The following is a 17067-nucleotide window of genomic DNA, read 5'->3' as shown; positions in this document are numbered from 1 at the left end:
GTCTCCAAACTATGCCTCTAAAAAACCCTGGCTTCATGGACAAGGCCCCGTGCATGAGGCCTCATTTTCAAATTCACAAACCAAAATCAAAGATGAAAACTTTTTTTTTTTTTTTTTAAAAGGTACTTTCATATGATTTAACGATTTAAGGCAACTCAGCTCTGGTGAGGGGGGGGGGCGTTAAATAGTGATTAGAAATAGAAAGGAATGAAAACACGGCAGAGAATCAGACCATCGGAAGCCGACAAAGGCAGCCAGAACTATCTTATTTATTATAAAGATACACCATGAAGAACAGACCTGACTGTATACTGAAGCCTGGAATGGTACATGCCAAAATGTACAGTACTTATACATAAAAGTGCATTGTCACAACAGATTAACAAAACTTTTTTTTTTTTTTCTCTTCCAGAACTAGAAAAGCATCCCCCTTTACTTTCACCTCAGAGAGGAGGGAATGTCATGGGAAGAGGCAGTACAGAGCAGAGGCGAACAGGATGGCCGTCAGCAGCACGTGAGCAGGGGAGGGGAGGGGGGCGATCTGAGGGGGACCCGGAGAGTGACTGTGGGGAACGAAAGGCACAGTCACGGCTAAGAGGAAAACAACACGTCTGATGACCATGACCTGACCATGACCGACAAGAATGCAAGACAGGACAAGGCTGAGCACCGAGGCATGAAAAGGTGTGGGGATGGAGAAGCAGCTGGGAGAGAGGGAAGGAAATTTCAAAACAGTCAAGTGGATGCAGGAATTGGGGTGGCACTTGGGGGAGGAGGTGGGCGGGGCAACAGTAAAGAACAAGGCTAAAACTCCTCTAAAATAGAAAGGCACTTTCACATGTACATACTACGGATGTACATTGACACGATCAGGTAACAGTCACAAGCAGGAAGCCACCAATACTGCAATTAATCAAACCGACGGGAAAGGACAATACTGATTTAATTACGTGGGCAGGAGTTACCCTTAAGTCAGTAGGTAAATAGCAGTCTCTCCTGTCACACAGCCACTTACTATACTTCAAACATCTATAATAACCATCACACTACACATTGAACTTGGATGAATGTTCTAAGGGGGGGGCATTCACAAATGCACGGTTTATATATTTTCTTTTACTAAACAGTTTCTAAGATAAGCATTATGGAACCCAGAACAATTATTTAAGCATACAAAATTCCCTACGTAATTTTAAGATACAGGTACCATTTTGATTATACTACGTAGACTTTTTTTTTTTTTGTAAAGTATACTAGGGTGGGTGAGTGAAAGCTCAATTTCCAGTTTATTTTTACTGATTTGAACAAAGCTGTGCCAGTCACCCTGCCCCATGCCTGACACCCCAGCCCAGCTGGAGGTTGGCTTTTAGCTCAGGGGCCAGTCTCCAGTCGTGAGCTCATTCATACATGGGAAGAGACTTCACTTCTAAGCTGCCCGTGCCTTGGGGCCTATGTGGCAGGTAACTCAGAGCGAGACTCAGCCCCAGGCGCATTTCCTGAATTCATGGCCCCTCACTACTGTGGTCAGGAATAAATGTCATCCCAAATCTGAAGTCTTGTAAACCCAATAGAACCACAGGCTCTTTAACTTTGGATTTCAGAGGCTGTGATTACTAAAGTTTCTTCAGTTTACAGACCCCAGAGGCTATGCTTCATTCCCAAACGCTAAGGAGACCACCATGTCCCCCCACTTTTTTCTTAATTAAATTATAAACCCATTTTTGGGAATGGCAAAAGTACACAGACAGAAAACTCATACAATTTGACCCTTGGCGCTCTATATCCATTGATCACTGTTCATGCTCATTGCTGTAGATGAAGTGGGACCCCGCTGTACATTATTCTATGGATTGCTCAAGGGGCACCAAAGTCAGATTACATTGTGTGAAAAACTGTTGAACAATGGCGTTTACGCCACACTTGAACATGGAGCTCTACAAAGGGCCATTCAATGGATTGAAATAATTTACAGAACACTCATCAGGAAACAGGTACTAAGAACCGTTCACTCTATCCTAACGACCCACTCCAAGCATCCCCACCCAAACAGAAAGGCCAATTTGGTAAATCTACTTCAGTGAGTTCTGTGGATGGGACGTGAACATTCAGTTATATCAGCTGTGAATACATATTCTTGTGTAAGTGGAGTCAGGTAATCTTTGTAGAACCATAATTTACTCATCATCAAAATGACCCACTTCCCAAACTGCACATGAACCGTTAAGATCCTTGAAACTGGGGCATAACACCTCAGGGACTTATTTTCTTTCTTCTCTCCCCATTCCTTGTGACTTCCCACCTCCCCACTGTGGGCTACACCTGTGGCGGTAAAGAGGCGCACATACAGGTGAACCCTCTCAGCTGCTGAAACTTTTAAGGAACTTACTGGGTGTTATTCTGGATCCTTTGTGAAGTGGCCACTTTGTCTTATCCTTGGAATCTGAAGGCTTTTACTAAACAAAGTAAGGATTAGTGAGTCCTTACTCACTCTGAGGTCACATCCTTCCCTGGGAATTGGAAAAAAAACAAAAAAAGCCTCAGGGTGACAACAGAGTTATAGAGAGAAAAGACAGAGACAGGTAAAGAAAGGGAGCGATGGGAGGGTATTCGGAAGTGTTTCCTGGAAGAAGGCACAGCCTCTGAGGCTCTGAGGTCTGGAGCAGCATGTCCTCTGCCGTGCGAGGCAACAGAGTCCTGATCTGGAGGGTGGAAAGGCAGTCCTCGTTCCATCGCAGGTGTCAACAGCAAAGAGAGGAGACACTGGGGAGGATTACCAGGGAGAAGTCTGAAGAAATGAGTTTGCAGGGGTAAGATCTGAAAAGCTAAAGTTAAAGCTTGTAGAAGAACCCTTCAAAAATTAGTAAGTTCAAAACGCCTCTGCCCTTGTGACGCCCTCTGTTAACATCTTACTCATCCATCAAATAAGGAAGTGGTTTTTAGGAATCCTCTTTAATTTCTAAAAGATTTAAAGTCTCCTCCCCCATTGCTCCCACCCTTTTCTCTGTTTCTGTTTCCCCGTTAACAACAGAGAATTAGAGACCACAGTGGAATCTAGAAAGAACTGGGAGATTATCTTAAAAGTTTCAATTTCCTAGAAATTTGGGAAGGTTGTTTAAAAGGGTTAGTGCTATTCAGAGCTCAGTCCTGGCTGGGTTTCCATGGTGCCCAAAGGTGCTGAAGGACCACTAAAGCTCAAGGGAGAGAGGGTGGGGGGGGGTGTTGCACAAGATGCCGAGCTGGGTCTCTTTTTCAAAATGGGCAAGAAGGATGTTGTAAAAATTCAGAGGTTTACAATACCTGGAAATATTATATTTGGAATAATTTTTTTCACTATTTAATCCATTTGTGAAATCAGGCTGCAGGCAAGCCACCAGCAGTGTGACTTGGAAAGGTAACAGTATCTCACAAATGTCATCTCTCTTTGCATTAGAATGATTAGACTGGCAAACTGAGGTAGAGATCAAAGTAATGTCTGGATTTTAGTACAGATCCCCATTTTTTCCACATTGATGCATTCACCAATGAGCTGAGAAATCAAAGCCCATACTGTAACTCTTAGGTGGGCACGCAGTTGGCTGCCAGTTTGAAATCAAAGTGGTCCAGAGGGGTTAGTTCTGGCCACCCATTTTTCTGAAAACAAAACAAAAAACACCCCCAAACCAAAAAACAAACAAAAAAACTCTTCCTCAGTAAGTTCAACGACAGGGTAGATAAAATGCTCATAGGTTTACAGATGGTATAAGCTGCTGCTGTTAGGACAGTGGTGATCTGTACCTCAGTAAAAACAAATGAATTCAAAGCAAGCTTTTTAAGATAGAGGAGAAACAGAGCATAAACATGGGCTAAAGAAAAACTGTCTGTGGGTGAGGATGTCAGAGAAAGAGGGTGTCAGTGGAGTTCAGCTGACTGTGTGAGTGATGTAGTAGAGACCACACGGAGAAAACAAAAAAAGCCATGGTTCCAGGATGCACAACCGGGAGGAAGTCGTCCTGGAAGCATGAGGTCATCGTCCCACCTCGGCTGCTCTGGCTCTTACGCCAGTACCGTAGCTCAAAGAGACAAATGCCGAGGGGAGCTGGGGATTCAATTTAGGATCATCAGGCCTCTGTAGCACGTTTAAAGGAACCCAGGTCATCTTGTCAGGGGAAGGGAAGGCCGGCGAACCAAGGACTTGTGCGCTGTCTGCTTTCTCCGTTGCCACAGAGGAAGACACGGGGGCTTAGGGGAGCTAGAAGTTGTTTTCTAGGCAACAACAAGACCTCTGAAGGGGTTCATGGAGTAGTGTAACCAGACAGTCTTTAAAATTAGACTGTTCTAGTCTGCAGTGAACGTAGGGGATGGACTTGGAAACCCTCCGGGGCCTGATCAGGCTTGGGGAAAGAGTCACAGCAATAGCTCTGGAGGACTGTCCCTTCCCAGGTTCAGTTCAAGCAGTAACTGCAGAGGTTCTACCCGCTCCCGCTGAGACTTTCACCTGGACCCAGGGAAACGACTGTTACGAAAGTCAGCCGGTGGGCTGCAGCTCACGCTGGGAACGCCCCACTGTGACAACAGCAAGTCTGTAGCGAGAGCCAGCCCCCTGCCCCACTGCATGGAATAAGAGGTACTCACTGTCAGCTACCAAACAATCCATTGTCACCTTTCAGCCTTACCCCGAGTGCCAGAGACCAACACTGGTTACATTCCAAGGCCTGGAACTCAGATCCTCCTGCCTTTGGATTCAGACGCTTCTGACTCATCCAGGCTACACTAAGCCTGAAGCACTGTGCAACGTGCAGGGCAGAGCGGTGATGCCTTCATTACAAATGGTGCAGCATTGGATTTTCAAGTAAGTCTAAGTGTTTCTATTGTCTTTAAAATGACACAGGATATGTCCAGTTATTAAAAAAAAGGATGAAATTACAAAATACAAATGCCCGTGTTAATTTAGCTAGTCTCAGACATTACATTCGAGAACACAGAAAAGCCAAAGGGTCTCCAGTTAAAAGCACACGACTAAGGAAAGTTAAGGATTGTTGACTTTTGTCACTAATCCGTTTTCTCTTTCTAATCACCTCCCGTATGCTCTTACATTGTGCAAGACTTGTCTGCTGGACCCTGGGAAGGTGGGGTGGGCCCTACTGTAGGGTTTGTTTTTGGAAGAACAGCAGGTTTCGGCCGAAGGGCTGGGGGCTTCAGCTGCACGCCCATTCTGGGCGCCACCATAGGCTTGAAAGTACTCATTGTGTCACTGGAGGAGCTAGTGCTACGTCGAATCTGAGGCTCCGAGCTCCTGAGGGCAACGTTGTGCAAAGGGCTGAGAGATTCCGTGGACGTGGCAGGGGTGGGAGAGTTTTTCACTTGTTCTAAGGTATCCAGCACCACATCGGGGGCGTGCTTTGCTGTACTCTGTCTCTCCAGTTCTCGGAGTTCATTCAAAGCAGTGTTCATTGTCTCTTCAATATCCTGTTGAAAGAGAACCAGAAGTGAGAGATGGTAACTAAACTTATTCTGGTGATCATTTTGAAATGTATAGAAATATCGAATCACTATGTCATGTGACGGGAATTAGCAGTGTTGTAGGTCAAGCATACTTCAAAAACAAACTCATAGCAAAAGAGATCAGATTTGTGGTTCCCAGAGGCGGGGGGTTGCGGGGATGGGCAATTGGATGAAGGCAGTCTAAAGGGACGAACTCCAGTCATAAGATGAATTAAGTACTAGGGATGTGATGTACAACGTGATAACTATAATGAGCACCGCTGTAGGTTACATGTGAAGGTTAAGAGAGTAAATCCTAAGAGTTCTCATCACAAGGAAAAACATTTTTTCTTCTCTTTCTTTAATTTTGTATCTCTGTGAGATGCTGGATGTTCACTAAATCCACGGTGGTAATCATTTCGTGATGCGTGCAAGTCAAATCATTATGCTGTACACCTTAAACTTATATGGTGCTGTGTGTCAATGATAACTTGATAATTAGCTGAAAAAAAAATAACCAGCAAGAGAGACAGACTAGGCTGATAATGAATACTAATGTATAGAAACCATATACTTCACTTCAAAGCAGGCAGACCAGCAAAAGCATGACGGTTTTAACACCAGCCTGTGGAGTGTGTAAACCTAATGCCATCTCACACGACCACCGTGACTCAGGATGTGCAGGAGACAAGACGTGCGATGGCACCAGTGGCTCAAAGAGCCACAGAACAAGCACTGGCCATTCTGAGGCACGTGGCAGCCCTCTGGTGGGTTTGACCTTACATGCTGACATCTTAGATGGAATTCTATTTCAATCTGTGGTAAAAGATGGCTTAAATTTAGCGCAACAATTTTTAAGAAATGCGTATAGGCATGAAAAATCAGGCTTCTTTCATTCATTCAACAGATAATTTTTGAGCACTTTTATATACTTGACTAACTCCTAGCAGTTCTTCAGAATTCATTTTAAGACTCCCCCTGACGCTTCTGTCCAGTGGATCTCAATGGAAGTGGTACTGCCCCATGGAGGGCATTTCTGCAATATGGTGTACGTGTATGTGTAGTTTTAAATGTCAAAATAACCAGGTGGCATTATTGGTATTTGGTGCGCAGGGGCCAGAGATACTGGATACCTTACAAGTGTCCTGATAATTTACATGCAATGAATTGTCCCATATCTCGTTCAACTTTTAAATGTCCTCCAGACATTTATGTAGGTGAAAATTTTTTTATAATAATCTGAGTCTAGAACCTAACTTTCTTATATATAAACACAAAATATTTTTTTCATGGTGTCTTCTAGGAATGAAACTATCATGTAAATTATACCCTGCTTTGATTAGAACTGTATGACCGAGGGTGGTCCACCATTTTAGAAAAATCATAATTTTTTTCCATAATGGGAACACCATTATGGAAACTGAGTCGAAACTAATTAACTTAATAATACTCTTATATCAACGTACATTTTTAATTGTATTTATGGTAAGTCTACATGTAGGTGAAAGCATCTCACTACTTCATTTGTCTTCTAATGTAGTTCAGCATTCTGAAATACATTTCTTTTAATACTAATCTCCTTTTGTTTTTCCTTTACATTGTATTTAGGGCTTTATATGTTTTAAAAAAATTGGCACATTATCAGTTTTTCAGGTAATAAAGGGGGAATTGCAAAATATTTGTTTTAAAAACGTGAGGTGTGCACCATCGACAGATGAATGGATAAGTGAAATGTGCTGTATACGTACAATGGATTATTACTGGGCCTTAAAACGGAAATCCTGCCACATGCTACATTAAAGGCATTATGTTAAGTGAAGTAAGCCTGTCACAAAAAGAAAAATACTGCATGATGCCACTTATATGAGGTGGGCACATTCACAGAAGCAAAAAGTATTTAGAATAGTGGTGGCCAGGGCATGGTGGGGAGGGGAAAAAGGGAGTTGTTCTTAGATGGGTACAGAGTTTTAGTTTTGCAGAATGAAAAAGTTCTGGAGATCTGTTACACAGCCATGTGAATACACTTTACTGACCTATACACTTAGAAATCGTAAAGAGGGTCAGTTTTACATTATGTTGTTTTTTTTAGAATTTATTTTTGGCTGGGTTGGGTCTTCGTTGCTGCACGCAGGCTTTTCTCTAGTTGCGGCGAACGGGGGCTACTCTTCATTGTGGTGCGCGGGCTTCTCATTGCTGTGGCTTCTCTTGTTGCAGAGCACGGGCTCTAGGCACGCCAGCTTCAGTAGTTGTGGCGCACTGGGCTTAGCTGCTCCACGGACTGTGGGATCTTCCCAGACCAGGGATCGAACCTGTGTCCCCTGCATCGGCAGGCGGATTCTTAACCACTGCACCACCAGGGAAGTCCCATATTATGTTTTTTATACACTGCCCCCCCCACCAACACACACACACATGGTGGAGTACTGTGTGAGATAGGGTGGGTGGAGAACCACTGCCCTGTTCTGATGGAAATACCTCTTCTCCATATTCCCAGGCTTCTTCCACTCACCTGGAGCATTAGCCTGTGGCCCTGCACAGCAGCAACTGATTTCCATATCTGCCTCCTCCACTGAATTATAAGCACCTTCATGCAGCGGCTGACTGACCATTGATTTAACTCTGTGTCCATAACACCTAGCATGGGAGCTGCCATACAGTAAGTGCTCAATAAAGGCTTGCTAAATGAATAAACAAAGATCCAGTGATCACATGTGGATATGTCAATTTTTTTTTAAAAAGCTCTATCAGGGATTCCACTGATTTGTTTACTAAAAGAAATTGCATGTTTTTGGTATGAACACCATGATGGCAGGCTTACTTGTCCTCATGGGAAAATCTGAAGATGAGAGATGGAAAGATAAATAAAGGACACAGCTGGAAACCATATTGTAAGGATGACATCACTTTTCAAGTAATTATTTTCATATGTGATTTCCATTTGACGCTAAATATATGGATTTGTTTTTTACAAGTATTTGCCCCAGAGAGAACGTGTAGAGCCTGGTTTATCTGTCGAGTTTTTGTTTTTATGATTTACAATGACAGGATTTTGGTTCTAGAAGCAAAAGGGTTAAAACAGACCTTATTATACCTTCCCACCACTAAACTCCTACTCCCTGTCTCTCTAACCTAAATGCTGTTTCACCTACTTATTACAAGGAATGATGTTATGGATTATAGCCAAATATCATTGGTTCTAAAGAGACCTCAAAGGACTCTGCATTGCACTTCAAATAAAAAAAAAACCAAAAAGGTCAAGTCTTTTTGGTTTTTGCTGAAAAACTGTTGTGCACTTAAAATTGGTTTAATTTTGTAAAAACACATTAAACTCTCCACACAATCTAATTTGCTATCCAAAATTCTTTTTAGTTAGGACAGTGAAAATAGCTTGGAAATTTGTCATATCAAATGCAGGTTTCCTTGAGCACTTTTTATTAAAAATAATCCATCTTTAATACTTCCCCATGTTTGTTTCATTAATTTCTCACTTCCTTCCTTTTTTGATCTATTCCATTTTTAAGCTTCAGTGATACCTGGAAGACACTTTACTGAAATGGTGAACCCTGAATCTATTCACCTCCTTTTTCACTGGCCATACACATATTTTCTTCTTTTTTTTTTTTCCATTGAAGTATACTCGATTTACAATATTGTGTTGGTTTCAGGTGTACAGCATAGTGATTCAGTTTTTTTTTCCTGTCATACATATATTTTCTGATGGTTTGTGTTGTAAAAAGACCCAGAGGGAAATAAATGGTAGAATGAACGGTGGAAAAATCCATTAATACTGTTTTACTTTGTCAATTCTTATTTTTAAATTAATTAATTAATTTTATTTATTTATTTTTGGCTGTGTTGGGTCTTCGTTGCTGTGCGTGGGCTTTCTCTAGTTGCAGCGAGCGGGGGCTACTCTTCGTTGCGGTGCGCAGGCTTCTCATTGCGGTGGCTTCTCTTGTTGCAGAGCACGGGCTCTACATGCGCGGGCTTCAGTAGTTGTGGCTCACGGGCTCTAGAGCGCAGGCTCAGTAGTTGTGGCGCATGGGCTTAGTTGCTCCGCGGCATGTGGGATCTTCCCGGACCAGGACTTGAACCCGTGTCCCCTGAATTGGCAGGCGGATTCTTAACCACTGCGCCACCAGGGAAACCCTACTTTGTCAATTCTGATCATTAGAAAAAACTACAAGGCCCTTCTCTGCAGTCACTGTTGGGAAGTAAAGACACACATCCATTCAGGAGTGACAGAGGAGCCAAACTTGCTGTTCTTCAAACAGCCAACCATCATTTTCTCACTTCATTTACTGAGTAATCCACCATGTCCTAAGATGAAAGCGTCACTTTCATCATACACTACAAATGTTGTGTTTCAGGGCTCTCCATTCCGTTCCATCAGTTTGTCTGTTTTACTAGCTCTGGCATGCACTTAGGATCTGGTAGGGCTAGTCCTTCCTCATTCTTCTTCTTTTTTAGAATTTTCCTGGCCATTCAGTAAGGATGTGTTTGACTGTCCTGGGTCCTAAGTTTCTGCCGTGTCTTTGTTTAAATCACTATGAACCTAATACACTTGGGCCCTTCCAGTATCACATGGACTTAAATTGAAGAATGGGTTAATTTCTTTTCTGTTGTCTTTAGTTGATTCTGTACAAAAGACATGGCTCCAGAAAGTAACTCCTGTACGCCTCCTCCATCACACACCGGTACTTACCATGCAATATTCTATCCAAAGCAGCCTACCTGAGCGATTGTCTCTGGGTCCAGTGGCTTGTGGTCGTTGAAGCCTGTGTATTGCCCTGATGATGTGGACCTTCTAATAGGAGGGCTGTCAATCTTCTTGAGGGAGTCGTGGCGGCTGATGTTGGTCAAGCTGCCGTGACCCGGCCGACGCCTCCTCTCGGGACTGTCATTATTGAGGCCACGGTTCTGTAGCAGGCCCCGGGGGTGACTGCCCAGGCTTGGGGACCCCAGGTCAATTGAGGAGTTGGAAAGACCATGTGGGGGATGGAGAGGGCAATGGCCATCACTGGTCCTGCCAGGACGCCTCACTGGAGGGGGTGGCTCTCCTCTTTTTCTTTGCCTAGACAGAGACAGAGAGCGAGAGGATAGGAGAGGTTCTCACACAGGGTAATTCTGCAAGGCTGTGGATGCCACGGCCCCTCAGAGCCCCTGGAGAAGTGGAGGTTCAGGAGCCTGGTGACCACTCCACCTACCTGGCTAAATAGCCATCAGGATGACGGTCTGTTGGGGAGTTCATGTCCTTGGATGAAGACTTGTCTTCAGTCACGGGCCCACTGCTGGCCTCACTGTCGGCTTTTTGGCTTAGAGTGTCCGAAAACGTATCATCCCTGAAACGATGAGAATCAAGAGTGAGGGTCTTTTGCTAGACGAATGGGGACAAAAGAATAAGTGATGGCGTCTACGTATGTAAGTCTTTCTCTTACTAACGTCACTTTTTTCTTTTCACTATAAGAATAATAACGTTTCATGGCAGATAAATTGGAAAATTCCAAAATTCCGATAAAAATCGCCCATAATATAACGTAACATCCAGAGACAACTACTGTTTGAATTCTAGAAAACATCCTTCTCTGCTTTTCTTCTCTGCCTGGGATACATATCTACAAGGATGTCCACAGGTATGTACAGTATTTATACTATAGATATTTATATGTTTATGTACTTTAGATATATATGACTGTATGTCTGCATACACACACATCATATTTCTTGCATTCTGAGAGACACATTTTAAAACTTAGGCTCAATCAGTCACTGTATACATTTTCTGGGGTATTTTTCTCTTTTCCTTGAAGAGCTGTTCATAAATTGGTGCTGCGCTGTGAAATACTGCAGTCACAAAATTAAAATTACACTGTACTTGGTATTTTGTAACTTGTCTCTTTCACTTAAAATTATGACCAGACGGGAAGATGTCTCTTTAAGTATTTTTTTGAAAGTAGAGCTTTCTCATCAGCAAAATTAATAAAAAGCCTGAAGATGATTCTCTTTAGACTTGAAGTCAGCATCCTCTCTCTCGGGAATTTGGAATTGAAACAGTAGACAGGCACCAAGAGAAGAGCCACCACCGTTTCTGGAATCAGCAGGGCCACTTTAGCTCCTAAAGCCATCCTCCGCACAGGGTATTTTTCTAAGAACCTGAACGCTTCAGAAGGTGTGTCTCTCACTAGTCCTTGGCTCCAGACCTTCTAGGAGAGTTTGGGAAATGAGAAGCTGTTGGCCCTGAAGTGCTGTTAGCAAAGACCCATTAGTAAGGTGAAGAACTGTGCCCAGCTCAGAAATTTTTGCTCTGTAATCCCTTCTGCTCTCTTCTCACGAGACCAAAGTCATTTTAAGAACAATAGCTGCTGGGCTTCCCTGGTGGCTCAGTGGTTAAGAATCCGCCTGCCAATGCAGGGGACAAGGGTTTGAGCCCTGGTCCGGGAAGATGCCGGAAGATCCCACGTGCCGCAGAGCAGCTAAGCCTGTGTGCCACAGCTACTGAGCCTGCTCTCCAGAGCCTGTGAGCCACAACTACTGAGCCCGTGTGCCAGAACTACTGAAGCCCGCGCACCTAGAGCCCATGCTCCGCAGCAAGAGAAGCCACCACAGTGAGAAGCCTGCGCACTGCAACTTCTGAATAACCCCCGCTCGCCGAAACTAGAGAAAGCCCACACGCCGCAACGAAGTCCCAATGCAGCCAATAAATAAATAAGCAAACAAATAAATAAATTTATATATATAAAAACAGTGGCTGGAGTCTTCTCTTGGGAGCGTCAGGTGATGGAAGTTGGGACTACTTACATGTCCTGCACCACTATGTACTGGTGGGGCACAAGCCCGTCGATCCCGTTGTGTCTTCCTTCCCACCAGTCCTCGGATGCGCGGTGATACAGCAGCAGGGAAGCACCCTTCTTGAAGGACAGCTCTCTGGCAGACCGCCCAACATAGTCAAACTTGGCTATTGCTTCTATTGGCTCATTTTCTACAAAGAACACACCAGAAGACGGTGAGGGCCAGGGTTCTCAGGGAGGCATGATACACTAACTGAAAGGTCTATATGAGTCTTTAGAAATAAACAAGGTCATTTTAATATCCAGACTGAACAAGGTAATAAATAAATCATCAAGACAATGAGAAAAGGATGCTGTTAAAAGAGATACAGAAAAATATTCTCTTGCTGTCATCAGTTTTTCAGGCCAAGAAAAACTGAACATTAGATCTTAGTTTCCACAGCCTCTTACTAGCGATACCATGACGCTCTAATAAAAAAATATTTAAAGCTTTGCAATATGATATATAAAATCTCTCCTTGGGTTGTAATATCTTCTGCAACAGCTCCAGTATTATCTTGACCAATATTATTTGATCAAGTTCCCTGGCAACATATTAATACCATTTAGAACATGGAAGAATCACTATCTCAGAACATTAAGAAGTTTATGCTTTATTTGCTTATTTAAAAAAAAAATCAAGTTTACAGAAATCACCACATTAAATACAATTTGAATACATTTACTTTCCTTATGTATTTTTTTTGGCACTATCAAATCTTGAAACTACTACCAACAGTAAAGACAACTTTATTTTTTCTAGTATCAAAAACAAATTCTGGGTATCACCTGCGAAACAAGCATACCTACTCAAACGACCAGATTCAAAAATTATATCTTCTAGAGATCAAAAAATATTCAAGGGAACAATGGTGAGTGAAAAAAGCCAACCTCAAAAAGTTACATATTGCCTGATTCCATTTATATGGCATGCTTGAAATGACATAATAATTGAGATGGAGAATAGATTAGTGGTTGCCAGAGGCTGGGGTCGGGGGGAAGTGATGGAAGGAAACAGCTAAGGCTATTAAAGGGTAGCACGAAGGATCCTTGTGATGGAACTGTTCTTGATCTTGACTGTGGTTGTGATCACACAAATCTACACGTGTGATAAAACTGTACAGAACTAAGTAAACACATACACGAATGAGTGCACGTAAAACTGGTGAAATGTGAAAATGGTGGAGGGAGTATATCAATATCAGTTTCCTACTTGTAATACTATACTATAGTTATGTAAAACGTTACCACTGGGGCAAACTGGGAGAAGGGTGTATGGCATCTCTCTGTTGCGTTTCTTACAACTGCTTGTGAATCTGCAATGACCTCAAAATTAAAAGTTGAAAAAAGCTATCAAGCTCTGGGCCTAGAATTGGAATTTCAGCTCTATTCTAATTCTGACCACAAATATTAAAGGCAAATAAGAGGACAAACTACTCAAAACAACTACAAGAGTTGCTTTTTGTGATCCAGCTTATTGCAAAAAGCCCTGAATCGGGGGCTTTACGATCCTATCTCCCCTCTCCCACCATCACCCCATCCCTGCCACCAACAATAGGTGAGTAGGGCTTCCCTGGTGGCGCAGTGGTTAAGAATCTGTCTGCCAATGCAGGAGACACAGGTTCGAGCCCTGGTCTGGGAAGATCCCACATGCCACGGAGCAACTAAGCCCGTGTGCCACGACTACTGAGCCCACGTGCCACAACTACTGAAGCCCGTGAACCTAGAGCCCGTGCTCCGCAACAAGAGAAGCCACCACAGTAAGCATGCGCACCACAACGAAGAGTAGCCCACACTCTCCACAACTAGAGAAGGCCCGCGCGCACCAATGAAGACCCAACGCAGCCAAAAATAAATAAAATTATAATAGGTGAGTAAACTGCTAATTAATAAGAAACAGAACAAAAAAGGGTCCGTACAAGTGGCATATGCTTAGAGAAATCTGTCTATGCAATGAACAATACCTCATTTGCTAAAAACTGAGCATGTATCACTTTCCAAATACTCTAGAATATATGCACACATAATAGATTAAAACCTGCCTGTCAAGTATTTTGTAAGGAACTTTTATCTTCTATTTTCCTTGGTAACAAACCTTTCCATTTAAGAGTTTATTGCTTCCCAAAGTTTACTGAACTATCTTCAATATCTGTTGTACTTCTATGAAATAACTGCACAAGAAATCCTTGGATAGCCAGCTAAACTTTCTCACTTGATAAATTCAAACATCCTCTGGGATGGCAAGAGCATGAAAATCAACAAACATACTGAAAAAGCTTAGGGTTTACCTTATATGAAGGGCCTGGGTGAATTCCAGCTCTATGTTTAAAATAAAGACACACAAGAAAAGCGCCATCTTTTTGCTAGTGGATAATGTTTAAGGTGAATAATATTTCATATGGCAGAACCACAACACGATCTGCACATAGTATACTTCTCAGCAAAGTAGGTGTAAAAATAATTTTAAAACAATAGTTTAAGTCCTTTAATAACTGATAACTTTTAGACCGTATGTTAACACTCTGATATTCCATCCTAAAATTATATTTTAATAAAACAATAGCAGCTTTATGAAATATCCATAAGTCTGCTCACAGAGGAGGAAACAGAACTTTTATTCAAGGAGACTGACTTTATAGTCTGTTCTAAACTTGCATGTAAAGAATAAATCCTGCTTGAACTGAAATGACAGATGCCAATTTTTTTTAACCCCAGTTCTCCCTGGGGAAGGGGTCCCCAACCCCCAGGCCACGGACCAGTACCTGTTAGGAACTCGGCGGCACAGCGGGAGGTGAGCGGCAGGTGAGCGAGCAAAGCTTCATCTGTACTTACATCTTCATTGCTCGTACTACCACCTGAGCTCCGCCTCCTGTCAGCATTATGGTGAGTTGTATAATGATTTCATTATATATTATAATGTAATAATAATAGAAATAAAGTGCACAATAAATGTAATGTGCTTGAATCATCCTGAAACTATTCCCCCGCCCCTAGTCTGTGGAAAAATTGTCTTCCACGAAACCGGTCCCTGGTGCCAAAAAGGTTGGGAACCACTGCCCTGGGGGACAGAAATCAACCTGTCTGTGGTACAGGGGACACAAATAAACATCCACAGAGGAGTGAAGTCATGCCAATGAACTCATGCCAAAAGGAGCTTCGTGATATGTAGTTTGCAAATTCTGATGTGACACACCCATATGTTTAAATTGTTTTACTGAAAGAAAGTGGAAAGATAACAGCATAACATAGCATACAACCTATGTACCTGTCAAAGGGAAAAGAAGAGAGAACTATTAATATTCTTTAATGCCATTCAGTCTTACACTGTCAACACTGGCCAAGGGCGATTTAAGACTATTTAATAGATAATATACAAATTTTATCATAATTTCATCATCATGCCCTCTATGCTCATTATCTCTTTTTGGTTTTTGAAACAACTAGCAACAAGATTATCAGACTCTGCTTATATGATTCAAATGTAAAGACGTTTTAAACGAATGACCAGATGGATCAGAAGTACACTTTACTGGTAATCCTACTACATCAACTAGTAATTCTGAGCAATTTCATTATTTTGACTCTTTCCACTCCCATGAGAGAAATTTCACAGTCAAGTGTCAATAAGCTATTTATACACATCTGAGTCTCATCATTGCAGAGCAAATAGATCTCAGGGCATGGAGACACACCATACCCCTTTTCATGTAGGGTTACACAGTCCTTTAAGGTCCTGCAGAGACTTTGTAGAATGCTACTGCTACCAATAACAACATTAATAAGGGTGAACACGATAACTTCATTTTCCTACAAGGCAATTATAATTTTGTGCAAAGGGAAAGAAAATTCAACAAAGCTGATTTTCTGACTGCCTGGTGCTATCAAGTCTTATATTTCCATTTCTTGTAATTTTATACAAAGTGCTAGTACATCACACTACCCCTTTGGGACCTTGCTGTCCCTGACACTTTCTCTCCTAGATCTGTTACCCACTGCCCTTGCAGATGATGATTCTGTTCTGTGACAGCCTGTCTTTTGGAAACAAAAGCTACTCTCTCTAGTGATACCATGACAGAGAAAAGAAAACACAATACCTAGATGATCAAAAAGACAATCAACACGCTAGTTAATTTAGTTACAGGACTTTCTGGCTGCGGGCAAGGGTATCTGTCCTTTGTAAGCAATGCTTTTCTTTCCAGCAAAATCAGGTGAACATGATCAAAATATTATCTCAAACACAGAGCCCTCAGCAAAGCTGCTCTTTTGTAGCCAAGAGGTAAGAACAACTGCCAGATGGTGCGGTGGTAAGACAGATGCTTGGAAAGAGAGATGGCTGGGGCTTTGTCTTGGGCTTTTCCTGCCACTGGGGCAAGCAAGGAAACACTCACAGAAGTCATCAGCGAAAAAGGAATGAACACAAAGAAACACAGAAACTCAAGACAAAAGAATGGAGAGTGGCAGAGGGAGGGCTCAGAGACTTTCAAAAGCAATACCACAGAAATAGAAGCCCTCACTTTAGTTTCTTCTAACTTAAGTTCTAAAAATGTCAATTTATCCTACTTTTAAAAACACAGGGGCTTCCCTGGTGGCGCAGTTGAGAATCCGCCTGCCAATGCAGGGGACACGGGTTCAAGCCCTGGTCCGGGAAGATCCCACATGCCGCGGAGCAACTAAGCCCGTGCGCTAGCGCCCATGAGCCACAACTACTGAGCCCGCGTGCTGCAACTACTGAAGCCCGCATGCCTAGAGCCTGTGCTCCGCAGCAAGAGCAGCCACTGCAACG

At 42.7% G+C, this 17067-nt stretch overlaps 2 protein-coding genes across 10 annotated transcripts in view; one reads left to right on the top strand and one right to left on the bottom strand.

The window, feature by feature from the left end:
- The window catches only part of KICS2 (KICSTOR subunit 2), a 115718-nt gene that overhangs the window by 92643 nt on the left and 6008 nt on the right, over positions 1-17067 (top strand). For 2 of the 8 annotated variants that reach the window (XR_007469977.1, XR_007469976.1), the window contains exons 2-8: positions 413-684; positions 1816-1991; positions 4647-5475; positions 7069-11090; positions 13048-13156; positions 13897-14154; positions 15000-15167. The gene's annotated coding sequence lies outside the window, so the exon portion shown is untranslated. Of the gene's footprint in view, positions 1-304; positions 685-1815; positions 1992-4646; positions 5476-7068; positions 11091-13047; positions 13157-13896; positions 14155-14999; positions 15168-17067 lie in introns of those variants that run through there. The other 6 variants (XR_007469971.1, XR_007469974.1, XR_007469975.1 and 3 more) reach the window with 6 other exon arrangements.
- Positions 5049-17067, bottom strand: part of SRGAP1 (SLIT-ROBO Rho GTPase activating protein 1) — a 274993-nt gene continuing 262974 nt past the window's right edge. For both annotated transcript variants that reach the window (XM_004276587.4, XM_033440537.2), the window contains exons 19-22: positions 12256-12436; positions 10665-10799; positions 10192-10531; positions 5049-5445 (exon numbers count right to left, since the gene is read on the bottom strand). In XM_004276587.4, the coding sequence (XP_004276635.1) occupies positions 5068-5445; positions 10192-10531; positions 10665-10799; positions 12256-12436 (1034 nt within the window). In that variant the 3' untranslated portion in view covers positions 5049-5067. The remainder of the gene's footprint in view (positions 5446-10191; positions 10532-10664; positions 10800-12255; positions 12437-17067) is intronic.

Source organism: Orcinus orca, chromosome 11 (assembly GCF_937001465.1).
Source record: "Orcinus orca chromosome 11, mOrcOrc1.1, whole genome shotgun sequence".
NCBI classification, from domain to species: domain Eukaryota; kingdom Metazoa; phylum Chordata; class Mammalia; order Artiodactyla; family Delphinidae; genus Orcinus; species Orcinus orca.
This window is presented reverse-complemented; position numbering and strand designations above follow the sequence as displayed.